The following is a 13,759-nucleotide window of genomic DNA, read 5'->3' as shown; positions in this document are numbered from 1 at the left end:
AGGGTTTTGTGGCAGCAGAGTGAAAAGTAGAATACTTACAGTCCTTCTCCACATGGTTTAATTGTCCCACCCTTATGAAGTTTTCCCTCTACTCTCACTAAACTCTCTACCACCTAGATAAGAGGAATACCTATGTGAGAATGCTGTTCATTGACTATAGCTCAGCGTTCAACACCATAGTCCCTTCCAAGGTCGTCACCGAGCTTTGGACCCTAGGACTTGTTCTGCAACTGGTTCCTGGACCTCCTGATGGTCCGACCCCAGGTAGTGAGGGTAGGCAACATCACCTCGGCCACGCTGACCCTCTATACGGGGGCATGCTTTGTACTTTGCTGTATTCCCCGTTCACCCACGACTGCGTGGCCACGCACGACTGAAGTTTGCTGATGACACGATAGTGGTAGGCCTGATCACCGGGGACGATAAGACAGCCTATAGGAAGGAGGTCAGTGATCTGGCAGTGTGGTGCCAGGACAACCTCCCCTCAACGTCAGTAAGACCAAAGAGCTGATCGTGAACGACAGGAAACGGGGTGAGCCCACCCCCATCGATGTGGATTTGTGTCCAAACCACTAAATGATTAAAATGATCCATACACATGCAAACAGTTGTAAGGGCGCAAAAGCACCCCTTCCCCATCAGGAGGCTGAAGATTTGGCATGTGCCCTCAAATCCTCAAAAAGTTATACAGCTGCACCATTGAGAGCATCTTGAATGTCTGCATCACTGCTTGGTATGGCAACAGTACCGCCATTGATCGCATGGCGCTACATGACTGAGGCCGAGCTTCCTGCCATCCAGGACCTCGCTATCAGGTGGTGTGTAAGGAAGGTAAAGACTCCAGCCACACAAGCCATAGACTCCTCTCTGCTTCCGCATGGCAAGGGGTACTAGAGAATCAAGTCTGACACCAACAGGCTCCTGAACAGAATATATACTCAAGCCATAAGACTGCTAAATAGCTAACAAAATGGCTACACAGACAATCTGCATTGACTCTTCCATTTTTGCACTGACTATGCACATGCTACACACTCACACAACATGCAGACACTTTCATACTGACTAAACACACAATCATATATCCTGATGCCCAGTCACCTTACCCCTATACATATCTACCCCTACCACTTCAGTATCTCTGCACATTGTAAATATGGTATTAGAACTGATCCTGTATATAGCTTACTTGTGTTCTTATTTCTTGTGTTTTTCTTCTACTTTTATAGTACTATCAATATTTATTACTGCATTGTTGGGAAAGAGCTTGCAAGAAAGACATTTCACTGTGCATGTGACAATTCAATTGTAAAACCTCTGAAAAGAACAGCACGAGACAGATGTACAAAATACATGTAATCATTGAAACAATGCTTCCGCATTGTACAAGTAAAGATTAAAACACAGAAAATATTTTAGAGTATTTTATTTTAGAACAATGACATCTTATTGAACTACGCATTTTTCTTCTTTTCTTATGCACATACATCTGACAAGCTTGCCTTTCACAACAAGCATTTCCAGATTAAGTAACATGAGCAACAGAATGAAGATGATTTGTACGTCATTAACAAGAGACATTGACAAACATACCTGCAGAAGGTAAACATGCATGTGGGGGTAATTCTTTCATAATTAATGACAATTCTGAAGACATCGGTCAACATCCACAGTTAGCGTGACGTGAGCTTGTGAAATGGCCATTAAAGCCTGGGAAGACTTCACTCCACTTCTACTTTGGCTGTTTTCGAGGACGTCTCTCCCTCCGCAGCGGCTGCCGGGCCCCTCCTCTTCCTCAGACCCTTCATCTTACGTGTCTGGAGCTTGGCCAGATCCTGCTTCTGCATGTGCAACCTGCCAAACTTGGTACCAAAGGTATCGTGGGATATGTTCTTCTTCTTCTTGGGCTGTAAAGAATAGAATTGACAAAGAACATGAGGACTGATTGCCTTGATGTTTCATTTCACTACATAGATACTTCTAAATAATTTGGCCAATGGCACACAATAATACCATTGTGCAATTAAGATACTTTCAAAAAGAATAAACCTTACGTGACATTCAACATATATAGAATAACTATCTTCAAAGTAATGACTCGGGACGTCGGGTTTGATATGAAAGCTTCTTTTAGTAATAATACTTGATCACGTTACATTTAACAACTTTAGATTCTACAGAGCAATGCCAGCAAGCTGCTAGCGCAAAGGAGCCATCAATAATCACCTGTCAATTGCACTTAATTAACTAGCGTTCGCTTTCTACTTCCTGTCGCAAGGCATTCTGGAACTTGCAGTCAAAAGCGTAATTCAATACTAACCAATACAATTACATATGTAAATAACTGTAATGAAATATCTTTAGATACAGCTCAATGAATTAACTTAAACATTAACTCTGTAACACATTAAAGTTACAACAACATATGACTCTTGAAAGAGATTGAAAAAGATGACTGCAACTAGAGTTGTTTCATACCTTCAGAGCCTTTGGCTGTCTGTGAGCTGTCTTGTAGAGGTCGTCTGATGCCAGGTGTGTTCTCCGCAAGACAAAGTCAAAAGACGGCCCAATCTCCTCCAGCTCAATCCTTGGTGTACGACATCCAGACTTCTTCAACAGAGATCTGGAGAACCCAAAGAGTTTTGACTAGTGATCATTTCAGGGGTGAAAGATGCAGATCATATGTAATTCAGCCATAATCTGCCATGAATAATAGGTGACATTGGTAGATGGTCTAGCTGCTAGCAGGCAGACATACCTGTAGCTGCGCATGTAGATTTTCCCCTCCAGAGCAGTGAAGTGCAGGACATGCTCCAGACCAGCTAGACGCACTGAAGGCACAACAGGACCCCTGAAGAAGTCTGTACGACAAGACAAAAACAAACAAAAAAAACTGGTCAGTAGCACCGCCAATTTTCCATACACACAAAAAGCTTATTTCTCTCTAATTTGGTGCACAATGTTTTTTTACATCCCTGTTAATGAGTATTTCTCCTTTGCTGAGATATTCCATCCATCTGAGAGGTGTGACATTTCAAAAAGGCCACTAAAATGTGCAGTTTTGTCACACAACACAATGCCACAGATGTATAAAGTTTAGGGAGCGTGCAATTGGCATGCTGACTGCAGGAATGTCCAACAGAGCTGTTGCCAGAGAATTTAATGTTAATGTCTCTACCATAAACCGCCTATATCTTTTTTATAGAATTTGGAGGGGATAATGAATTTATTTCAATTGACTGATTTCCCTCTGTGAACTGTAACTCAGTAAAATATTAGAAATTCTTGCATGTTGCGTTTATATTTTTGTTCAGTATAGTTAGAGGAATTTTTTTCTAACTGAAGGGGTAGGACTGAAATAACCCCACGACATCCGATTAACACCAAATTCAAATGTTTAGCTTAGACTAAACTGTACCTGTAAGAAGGCTCTTTAGGCGTTTGTGGTCATCATCATGGTCAAAAGCCTCCCCTGCAAACACCAGCATCGGTTTGGTCCCCTCAGGACATTTGCTGTTCTGCAATGCATTGGAAAAAGAACAGAAAATTACAGGAGGAAGATTATGATATAACAGGTAACACTAACTTCAATTGTTTGCAGTCCAGAGTGTATTGGCATGTTTTTATCAGTAAAACAAAAATAAAAAAAATTCAAAGAACAGGGAAAAGGTGTGCCTGAAATAGTGTTAAGATCTCTCTTTTGACAAACATATCAAGACTGTTTCAAGGACAGCTTTTTTCCATCTACGTAACATCGCAACAATCAAACGTTGTCAAAAAAATGAATCCATGCTTTTGTCACTTCTAGGTTAGACTACTGCAATGCTCTACTTACCGGCTACCCGGATAAAGCAATAAATAAACTTCAGTTAGTGCTAAACACGGCTGCTAGAATCTTCACTAGAACCCCACATTTTGATCATATTACTCCAGCCTCTACACTGGCTTCCTGTTAAGGCAAGGGCTGATTTCAAGGTTTTACTGCTAACCTACAAAGAAATACATGGACTTGAGCCTACCTATTTTTCCGATTTGGTCCTGCCGTACATACCTACACGTACGCTACGGTCACAAGACGCAGGCTTCCTTATTGTCCCTAGAATTTCTAAGCAAACAGCTGGAGGCAGGGCTTTCTCCTATAGAGCTCAATTTTTATGGAATGGTCTGCCTATCCATGTGAGAGACGCAGGCTCGGTCTCAACCTTTAAGTCTTTACTTTAGACTTATCTCTTCAGTAGGGCATATGATGGAGTGTAGTCTGGCCCAGGAGTGTGAAGGTGAACGGGAAAGCACTGGAGCAACGAACCGCCCTTGCTGTCTCTGGCTGTCCGGTTCCCCGCTCTCCACTGGGATTCTCTGCCTCTAACCTTAGTACAGGGGCTGAGTCACTGGCTTACTGGTGCTCTTCCATGCCATCCCGAGGAGGGGTGCGTCACTTGAGTAGGTTGAGTCACTGACGTGATCTTTCTGTCCGGGTTGTGGGGGAGATCTTCCTGGGCTATACTCAGCCTTGTCTCAGGACGGTAAGTTGGTGGTTGAATATATCCCTCTAGTGGAGTGGGGGCTGTGCTTTGGAAAGTGGGTGGTGTTATATCCTGCCTGTTTGGCCCTGTCCGGGGGTATCGTTGGACGGGGCCAGTGTCTCCCGACCCCTCCTGTCTCAGTCTCCAGTATTTATGCTGCAATAGTTTGTGTCGGGGGGCTAGGGCCAGTCTGTTATATCTGGAGTATTTCTCCTGTCTTATCCGGTGTCCTGTGTGAATTTAAGTATGCTCTCACTAATTCTCTCTTTCTCTCGGAGGACCATGCCTCAGGACTACCTGGCCTTGTGACTCCTTGCTGTCCCCAGTCCACCTGGTCATGCTGCTGCTCCAGCTTCAACTGTTCTGCCTGCGGCTATGAAACCCTGACCTGTTCACCGGACGTGCTACCTGTCCCAGACCTGCTGTTTTCAACTCTCTAGAGACAGCAGGAGTGGTAGAGATACTCTGAATGATCGGCTATGAGCAAACCAACTGACATTTACTCCTGAGGTGCTGACCTGTTGCACCCTCTACAACTACTGTGATTATTATTATTTGACCCTGCTGGTCATGAACATTTGAACATCTTGGCCATGTTCTGTTATAATCTCCACCCGGCACAGCCAGAAGAGGACTGGCCACCCCTCAAAGCCTGGTTCCTCTCTAGGTATCTTCCTAGGTTCTAGCTTTTCTAGGGAGTTTTTCCTAGCCACCGTGCTTCTACACCTGCATTGCTTGCTGTTTGGGGTTTTAGGCTGGGTTCCTGTACAGCACTTTGACATCAGCTGATGTAAGAAGGGCTTTATAAATACATTTGATTGAGAGGAAATTGTTCATTTGTAGTTGTTCATTCAGACCACTGAAAGACCAAGGAGGTGTATTCGTTTGGCTTTTTGTAGCAGTGTGTGTACAAACATTTGGTGACGACACTTAAAGAACTAAGATTCGTAGAGATTAAGAACGTACAGAACATCAGGAGGTGCTGAAGGCACTCTGCTTAAAAAAAGGGGGGGGATAATCTTATTGACAAATCCAGAACTCACATAAGTGGTATCATGCAGCAATGAGAAACAACGCAACTACAAATGACTATAGGAACTGCAGAAACATCACCTTGATCTGACTCAAGGAGTTATACTTCTCAATGCCCAGCTCAATCATATCCAGCACGTGGAAATCAAACAGACGACCTGTAATCAGCAAAAAGGAAAGGAGAAAAACAAGGTCAAACCCTTATCTGCTGTGAAAAGTACTAGACATCTCATCTAGTCTCCCACTGATATAATACATAAATGTTTACCAAATATGAGATTGTTTGGCCTTTTCTTGTTGTGTGAGCCAAACAAAAACAGCGAGCTATCCGTTTTCTTCGAGAAGAATTCCTGTAGACAGAAAATATTAGTGATCGGAAATGGCAGTGCAATGAATACATTGTATTTTAATGTGATGCTAACTAGTACACTACTGCAGTGTTTTGTTATCCTGGACCTGTGGACCCAAAGAGGAGCAAATGTTTGTGTTTTCCCTAGCACTACACGCCCGATTCCACAATAATTCCAGTGTTGTGCTAGGGCTACAACAACAATGTCCCTTGAACCAGGACTACTACATTGAAACACTCACTATACTGTATATTTAGGAACTAGAGGAATCAAAAACAATTAGAATTCTCAGGTTAAACAAACCAGTTTTTAGAGGGTACTGAAGACATGTAATATCTCTGGTTAACTGACCAATGATGTAGAATCTTCAAATGGCCTGGTTATATTTTTCCTGGAAGGAAAGACAACACTTAGTTTACATGCAGGATAAAAACACACATTTCTCAAGTACCAACAATAGTACCAACTATTTTTGTTTTGTTATTATTTCAGTATACTCAGTCCTTTATGCCCAAGTTGCTATAAATATCCAATGCTAATGGGGGGAAAATAAAACATGAAGACTAAATACAACAATTTCAGTACTACCACAATACTGGATTTGTTCAAATAATAACAGTTCTCCTACTTGAGTAAAGGCCCAGTGCAGTCAAAAACATGATTTTACTGTGATAGATATACATACATATACAGTCAAAAGATTGGACACACCTACTCATTCAAGGGTTTTTCTTTATTTTTACCATATTCTACATTGTAGAATAATAGTGAAAACATCAACACAATGAAATAACACATATGGAATCATGTAGTAACCAAAAAGGTCAAATTATATTTTAGATTCTTCAAAGTAGCCACCCTTTGCCTTGATGACAGCTTTGCACACTCTTGGCATTCTCTCAACCAGCTTCATGAGGAATGCTTTTTCAACAGTCTTGAAGGAGTACCCACATATGCTGAGCACTTGTTGGCTGCTTTTTCTTCACTCAGTGGTCCAACTCATCCCAAACCATCTCAATTGGGTTGAGGTTGGGTGATTGTGGAGGCCAGGTCATCTGATGCAGTACTCAAGATCGGAGGAAAAACTTAACTGTCCTGCACAGAGCCCCGACCTCAACCCCATCGGGATGAACTGGATCACCAACTGCGAGCCAGGCCTAGTTGCCCAACATCAGTTCCTGAACTTACTAATGCTCGTGGCTGAATGGAAGCATGTCCCTGCAGCAATGTTCCAACATCTAGTGAAAAGCCTTTCCAGAAGAGTGGAGGCTGTTATAGGGGGGACCAACTCCATATTAATGCCCATGATTTTGGAATGAGATGTTCGACGAGCAGGTGTCCACATACTTTTGGTCATGTAGTGTACCACAGTTGCCAAAGAAAACAATATGAAAGCACACATTTACCGGCAGAATCTTATTTTTCGTTGATATTTTCATTTTAATAAGAAAATTCTGGTTGCTAGAGACCCAACCCAGTCGCTCGTTCTTTATGTTCTGTTGCCATGCTCAGTGGCAACATTCTTATCCCTTGCTTGCTGCTAGCTAGCCAACTTGCTACGGCTACGCTATCACTACCACTGTAGCCAGAATAACAGCATTTTCATTGCATAACCACATCACGCATAGGCTATATCCATATCAATAAATTTGATATCCATATCAATAAATTTGACAAAACAAAATATTTATTAAGTCTTGGCTATAACATGTCCTGAGCGAAATAGCCAAGGGGTCTCAAATATCTATAACCAATTCTTATTGCCAGATCTGTTTTCCCTAGTCACTGCATTTTCAACACTTTTGTTTAAAATGTATTTAGAGGCTATATTTAGAGGCCTGTGAGCTAGGATCTCTTTTTATAGGGAGCCCTATAATAAAAACAATTATAAAACACAAATAGAGTTGATAGCCTAAATTGCAATGCCTACAAGTTGAAGGCCTATTTCTTATTTTGATAGCCTTAAATTAAAACATTGGATTATTAAAGTGATAGGCTAAAGAACTTGAGAATTTAGATAATTTTGAATACATATGGATTTCAATAAACAAATGAATAAGACTTCTATTCTCCTTGATTTGGTTCCTATTGCAACTCAGACAAATGACAGAATGGATGACATACTGACTGACTGAACTGAATGAAGGATGAATTAAATGTTCAAATATGTTGGAATGACGAGTTGCACGCATCATGCATGCTAGGATAAATTTGGATAAAATGACTATGACTGCATGCCTCCAGAAGGGCATCTTCGGAGGCGTGCTTTTCCGAAGGCTGCTGTGGTGCTGCATGGAGATCACAAGCTCTTCAACTGGGCAGCAGCGTCGTGATGGAGGGAATAGCCTACACGGAGACTTTTATTGTAAAGTGTGGGAATATACTAATGCTACACTAAGCCTACCTCTCCCTTGTTCATTTATTAGTCTATATCTTCATGAACCGATTTATAGAAATCATATCAAATGATGTTTTATTCATATTAAACCCTCCTACAGGATATGCTTTGGCAAGATTTTGAGTGATGAAATAAATATCAAACTATTCTATAAAAAAATATTGCAGAGTGGCAAAACCTCCTGTGGTCATACATAATTTATAGATTCACCAAGCATCTATTATTCCTGGAAGATACTACTGGTTATGATGAATTATTCCTGGTATATACTACTGGTTATGATGAATTATTCCTGGTAGATACTACTGGTTATGATGAATTATTCCTGGTAGATACTACTGGTTATGATGAATTATTCCTGGTAGATACTACTGGTTATGATGAATTATTCCTGGTATATACTACTGGTTATGATGAATTATTCCTGGTAGATACTACTGGTTATGATGAATTATTCCTGGTAGATACTACTGGTTATGATGAATTATTCCTGGTAGATACTACTGGTTATGATGAATTATTCCTGGTAGATACTACTGGTTATGATGAATTATTCCTGGTAGATACTACTGGTTATGATGAATTATTCCTGGTAGATACTACTGGTTATGATGAATTATTCCTGGTAGATACTACTGGTTATGATGAATTATTCCTGGTAGATACTACTGGTTATGATGAATTATTCCTGGTAGATACTACTGGTTATGATGAATTATTCCTGGTAGATACTACTGGTTATGATGAATTATTCCTGGTAGATACTACTGGTTATGATGAATTATTCCTGGTAGATACTACTGGTTATGATGAATTATTCCTGGTAGATACTACTGGTTATGATGAATTATTCCTGGTAGATACTACTGGTTATGATGAATTATTCCTGGTATATACTACTGGTTATGATGAATTATTCCTGGTATATACTACTGGTTATGATGAATTATTCCTGGTATATACTACTGGTTATGATGAATTATTCCTGGTATATACTACTGGTTATGATGAATTATTCCTGGTATATACTACTGGTTATGATGAATTATTCCTGGTATATACTACTGGTTATGATGAATTATTCCTGGTATATACTACTGGTTATGATGAATTATTCCTGGTATATACTACTGGTTATGATTACCGACAGAGCCCAGAGAATGGGATGGTGCAATATTGAACTAGTCGTATTTTGAGGATGTCCACATCACCCAGGGATAAGCTCAGCAAAAAAAGAAACATCCCTTTTTCAGGACCCTGTCTTTCAAAGATAATTCGTGAAATTCCAAATAGCGTCACAGATCTTCATTATAAAGGGTTTAAACACTGTTTCCCATGCTTGTTCAATGAACTATAAACAATTAATGAACATGCACCTGTGGAATTGTCATTAAGACATTAACAGCTTACAGACGGTAGGCAATTAAGGTCACAGTTATGAAAACTTAGGACACTAAAGAGGCCTTTCTACTGCCTCTGAAAAACACCAAAAGAAAGATGCCCAGGGTCCCTGCTCATCTGCGTGAACGTGTATTAGGCATGCTGCAAGGAGGCATGAGGACTACAGATGTGGCCAGGGCAATAAATTGCAATGTCCGTACTGTGAGGCGCTACAGAGAGACAGGAGGGACAGCTGATCATCCTCGCAGAGGCAGACCACATGTAAGAACACCTGCACAGGATTGGTACATCAGAACATCACACCTAAGGGGCAGGTACAGGATGGCAACAACAACTGCCCGAGTTACACCAGGAACGCACAATCCCTCCATCAGTGCTCAGACTGTCCGCAATAGGCTAAGAGAGGCTGGACTGAGGGTGCAGTCCATAGGGAGGAGATGCACTGCAGTACTTAATGCAGATGGTAGCAACAGATACCGACTGTTACTTTTGACCCCCCCCCCCCCCATTTGTTCAGGGACACATTATTCAATTTCTGTAAGTCACATGTCTGTGGAACTTGTTCCGTTTATGTCGGTTTAATCTTATGTTCATACAAATTAAATGTAGTTTATGTCCATGCTGTGGAGATACAACACTGATGTTTCAATCCGCTAGGTGTAGGCATAATACAGCTAGTGCCATCTAGACAAATACATTACATTAGCTACCTAAAATGTGAAGTAAACTCAAATGAGGACTAATAGAGAATGGAGACAACTTGAAAACATGCAGGATACCTATTTAGAATACCTATAATGTTAGACTGTAATCGTAACATGGTGTTTGTATGTTCAGATTAAATGTTACGTTTACGTTTCACGCATGGCTTTTCTTATGATCCTAACAATTTACTTATGGATCTTCTCATCATCCTAAAGACACGTCATTCAACATATGGACAGGTATCTGGCTCCATAACGTCACCAGGTGGTAAATTAGTTAAGACCAATAACACAGCTCCAAACCTCTCTTCCATTAACAACTTGTTTTCAGTTTTCCCACTCACAGATAGTCCTAGCATAAGAGTCCTTTACTAAGAAGCTATTTGTTTCTTTTTTTACCATTTTAATTTTAAACAATCACAGTAAGGTAGTTATTTGTTACCTAGAACTTATTTGAGAGATACAAATGGCTGCACTGGTACTTTAAAAATCAATCACTTACTTTTTGTACAATACAGCACTTGGTTTCTTCAAGGCATACTGGAGAAAAAAAAATATTCAGAGTTATCTAGCTATCTGGCACTCAAAACTTGACAATCTTCAATATTCTGGTAGGGGAGGAGGGTCGACAGTCAGAAAACGTACAATGTCCTTCAGTGCTTGAGTGACAGTCATACTGGTGTTGCCTCCTTTCATGATCATGGCATTCTTGACGTTCTCTCTAAGCTTGGGAGCTCTGTTGTCAAGAAAGCGCTTAGCCCTCTTCGTCTTAGGTTTTCTGAGGAAACAGTCATTCAACAGGAAAACACTTCAGTTATAGACACCGTGACACTTGAGTAAAACAACACAGATGCTTTGCCATAGTATATTTCGTTTGATGGAAGATCTCAAACTAACACGGTTTAGAACCCTACAGTAGCTACTAGCTAGGTAGTTAACTTCATGGCTAGCAAGTGACGTTAACTATACAATAATAAAATACGTGAGTTAGAACAACAAAAAAACACAACGTACATTACTCCTTCCTTTTGTTTCATTTTGGTGGCTTCACTCGTGTGCTTGATGGCGCTTGCTTTAAAATACTCCACGTGAATTCACAACACCGGAAAATGTCGCAGTTACATATACGTCACATCCGTTGTTATGTACAGTATATACACACGTCGTACTCTTATTTGGCCACATGATGGCGGTAGAGAGCTATAAACCCCCTACATAACTCAAACCCCAGAACCCAGTATCAACCCCAAACTTTTGTGGTTTACCATTTTTCCCCAAAACTATTAATTTTTAAGTATATGTTAACTTGTGTATCTTTACAAAATATCACATTCATGTGTGATATGAAATAATACAGGACTTCTAATATTTCCGAGACCCGAAAGGGCAAATTATATTAATTGAAAATGCAAAGAAGGGACAAGATAATAGCAAGGTAGGTGCACATCCCTAGCAGGCTTTATTTTCTTGCCACATAATCGCGTTGCTCTTGAATGGCCTGTCCTCATAATTAATCTATTGGCTGAAACATTTTGAAATACATTTTGAAATACACTAAATGTGTTCCTTGGGCCCCCTGTCTTTTGAATAATAATTTATTTTTTCTAACCGACATATTAATGGTTGTGTAATGGATGATATAGTCCTGGGGTAATCAGTACTGTGGAAGGGTTGGTGAGAGTACTGCTTCTGAAGAACAAATTAACACAGTGGTTCCCTACATGGAATGAGATATTGAAATGGAATGTGTACCTTGTAACTTCCACAAATGTTTATCAATGACATTAACTTGTGTGACACTTTGAATCATGACCAGTCATTCTCCCACTTTGGTTGGATTACACCACTTACTATTTATACTGTATTTACCATTCAAATGTTTATGGATTTCACAGAAACCTTCCTCTCTGCACAGCTGCAAGACCTGTCAGGGTTCCCCAACTGGCAGATTTTATTTGGCCCCCAACTTTTCTGAGCCCAAAAATATATGATCCCCCAAAAATTATTTGAACTCCCAAGTTTTCTGAACATTTATATACAGTACCAGTCAAAAGTTTGGACACAGCTACTCATTCAAGGGTTTTTCTTTATTTTTAATATTTTCTACAGTGTAGAATAATAGTGAAGACATCAAAACTATGATATAACACATATGGAATCCTGTAGTAACCCAAAAAGTGTTACACAAATGAAAATATATTTTATATTTAAGATTCTTCAAAGTAGCCACCCTTTGCCTTGATGACAGCTTTGCATTTCAATTAACAGGTGTGCCTTGTTAAAAGTTAATTTGTAGAATTGATTTTCTTCTTAATGTGTTTGAGACAGTCAGTTGTGTTGTGACAAGGTAGGGATAGAAAAATACCAAGTCCACATTATGGCATGAACAGCTCAAATAAGCAAAGAGAAATGACAGTCCATCATTACTTCAAGACATGAAGGTCAGTCAATCTGGAAAATGTCAAGAATTTTGAAAGTTTCAAGTGCAGTCGCAAAAAACATCATGCACTATGAGGAAACTGGCTATCATGAGGACCGCCACAGGAAAGGAAGACCCAGAGTTACTTCTGCTGTAGAGGATAAGTTCATTAGTTACCATCCTCAGATTGAAGCTCAAATAAATGCTTCAGAGTTCAAGTAACAGACACAGCTCAACGTAAACTGTTCAGAGGTGACTGCGTGAATCAGGCCTTCATGGTTAAATTGCAGTCCCGTTCTGAGCTTGTGTGGCTTACAACTTAGCAGTTGTTGCTCCTAGATCTTTCCGTTTCACAACAGCACTCACAGTTGACCAGGGCAGCTCTAGCAGGGCAGAAACTTGACCAACTGACTTGTTGAAAAGGTGGCATCCTATGACAGTGCCACGTTGAAAGTCACTGAGCTCTTCAGTAAGGACATTCTACTGCCAATGTTTGTCTATGGAGATTGAACTGCTGTGTGCAATTTTCTACACCTGTCATCTCAGCCTGCTGCTGAAACTACTCATTTGAAGGTGTTGACTTTCTATTGTGTATGTATTTAATGTAAATATTCATTTGTTGGACTTGAGACTAAAAACCACACCAAGTGATTTTCATTTTGGAAATCAGTTCCCAAGTATTCCCACAGAGATGTGAACTTCTACAAACATAAGCAAGGTTTGAAATTGTTTTAGTCTGTGTTTGAGCTTCTTGAGGTCAAGTTGCAGTCAGCAAATTTTGAATTGTTCCTGCCCATAAACTCAAGAAAATAAAAATCGTCCTGTGGCAAAATCTAGTTGGTATTCCAGAGGTCGGGATAATCAATTGCTATTAGGTTAAGATACTTTTTCACCATTTACGTAGGGTGAATTTCCTAGTTTTAGTGAAAGAC

General features: G+C 40.2%; 1 protein-coding gene across 1 annotated transcript; it reads right to left on the bottom strand.

Moving 5' to 3' along the window:
- Positions 1 to 1,411: 1,411 nt before the first annotated feature.
- Positions 1,412 to 11,514, bottom strand: LOC120024170 (ribosome production factor 2 homolog). The gene is made up of 10 exons (XM_038968338.1): positions 11,423 to 11,514; positions 11,054 to 11,186; positions 10,911 to 10,948; positions 6,257 to 6,296; positions 5,824 to 5,905; positions 5,637 to 5,713; positions 3,419 to 3,518; positions 2,759 to 2,861; positions 2,479 to 2,623; positions 1,412 to 1,907 (listed from the first exon to the last, which is right to left on the bottom strand). The coding sequence occupies exons 1-10, from the start codon at positions 11,443 to 11,445 to the stop codon at positions 1,722 to 1,724; spliced, it is 927 nt and encodes a 308-aa protein (XP_038824266.1). The 5' UTR covers positions 11,446 to 11,514; the 3' UTR covers positions 1,412 to 1,721.
- Between the last annotated feature and the right edge of the window lie 2,245 nt (positions 11,515 to 13,759).

Source organism: Salvelinus namaycush, chromosome 29, assembly GCF_016432855.1.
Source record: "Salvelinus namaycush isolate Seneca chromosome 29, SaNama_1.0, whole genome shotgun sequence".
Classification (NCBI taxonomy): domain Eukaryota; kingdom Metazoa; phylum Chordata; class Actinopteri; order Salmoniformes; family Salmonidae; genus Salvelinus; species Salvelinus namaycush.
The sequence above is the reverse complement of the archived record's forward strand: the minus strand, read 5'-3'. Positions and strand labels throughout refer to the sequence as shown.

Bases quoted from the DNA above. Each gene is read 5' to 3' on its own strand.
- LOC120024170 (XM_038968338.1), bottom strand. From the start codon at position 11,445: ATGAAACAAAAGGAAGGAGTAAT. The intron at 5,906-6,256 runs GTCAGTTAACCA...TTCTGTCTACAG, and splicing joins TTGAAGATTCTACATCATTG to GAATTCTTCTCGAAGAAAAC. The intron at 2,624-2,758 runs GTATGTCTGCCT...TGGGTTCTCCAG, and splicing joins ATCTACATGCGCAGCTACAG to ATCTCTGTTGAAGAAGTCTG.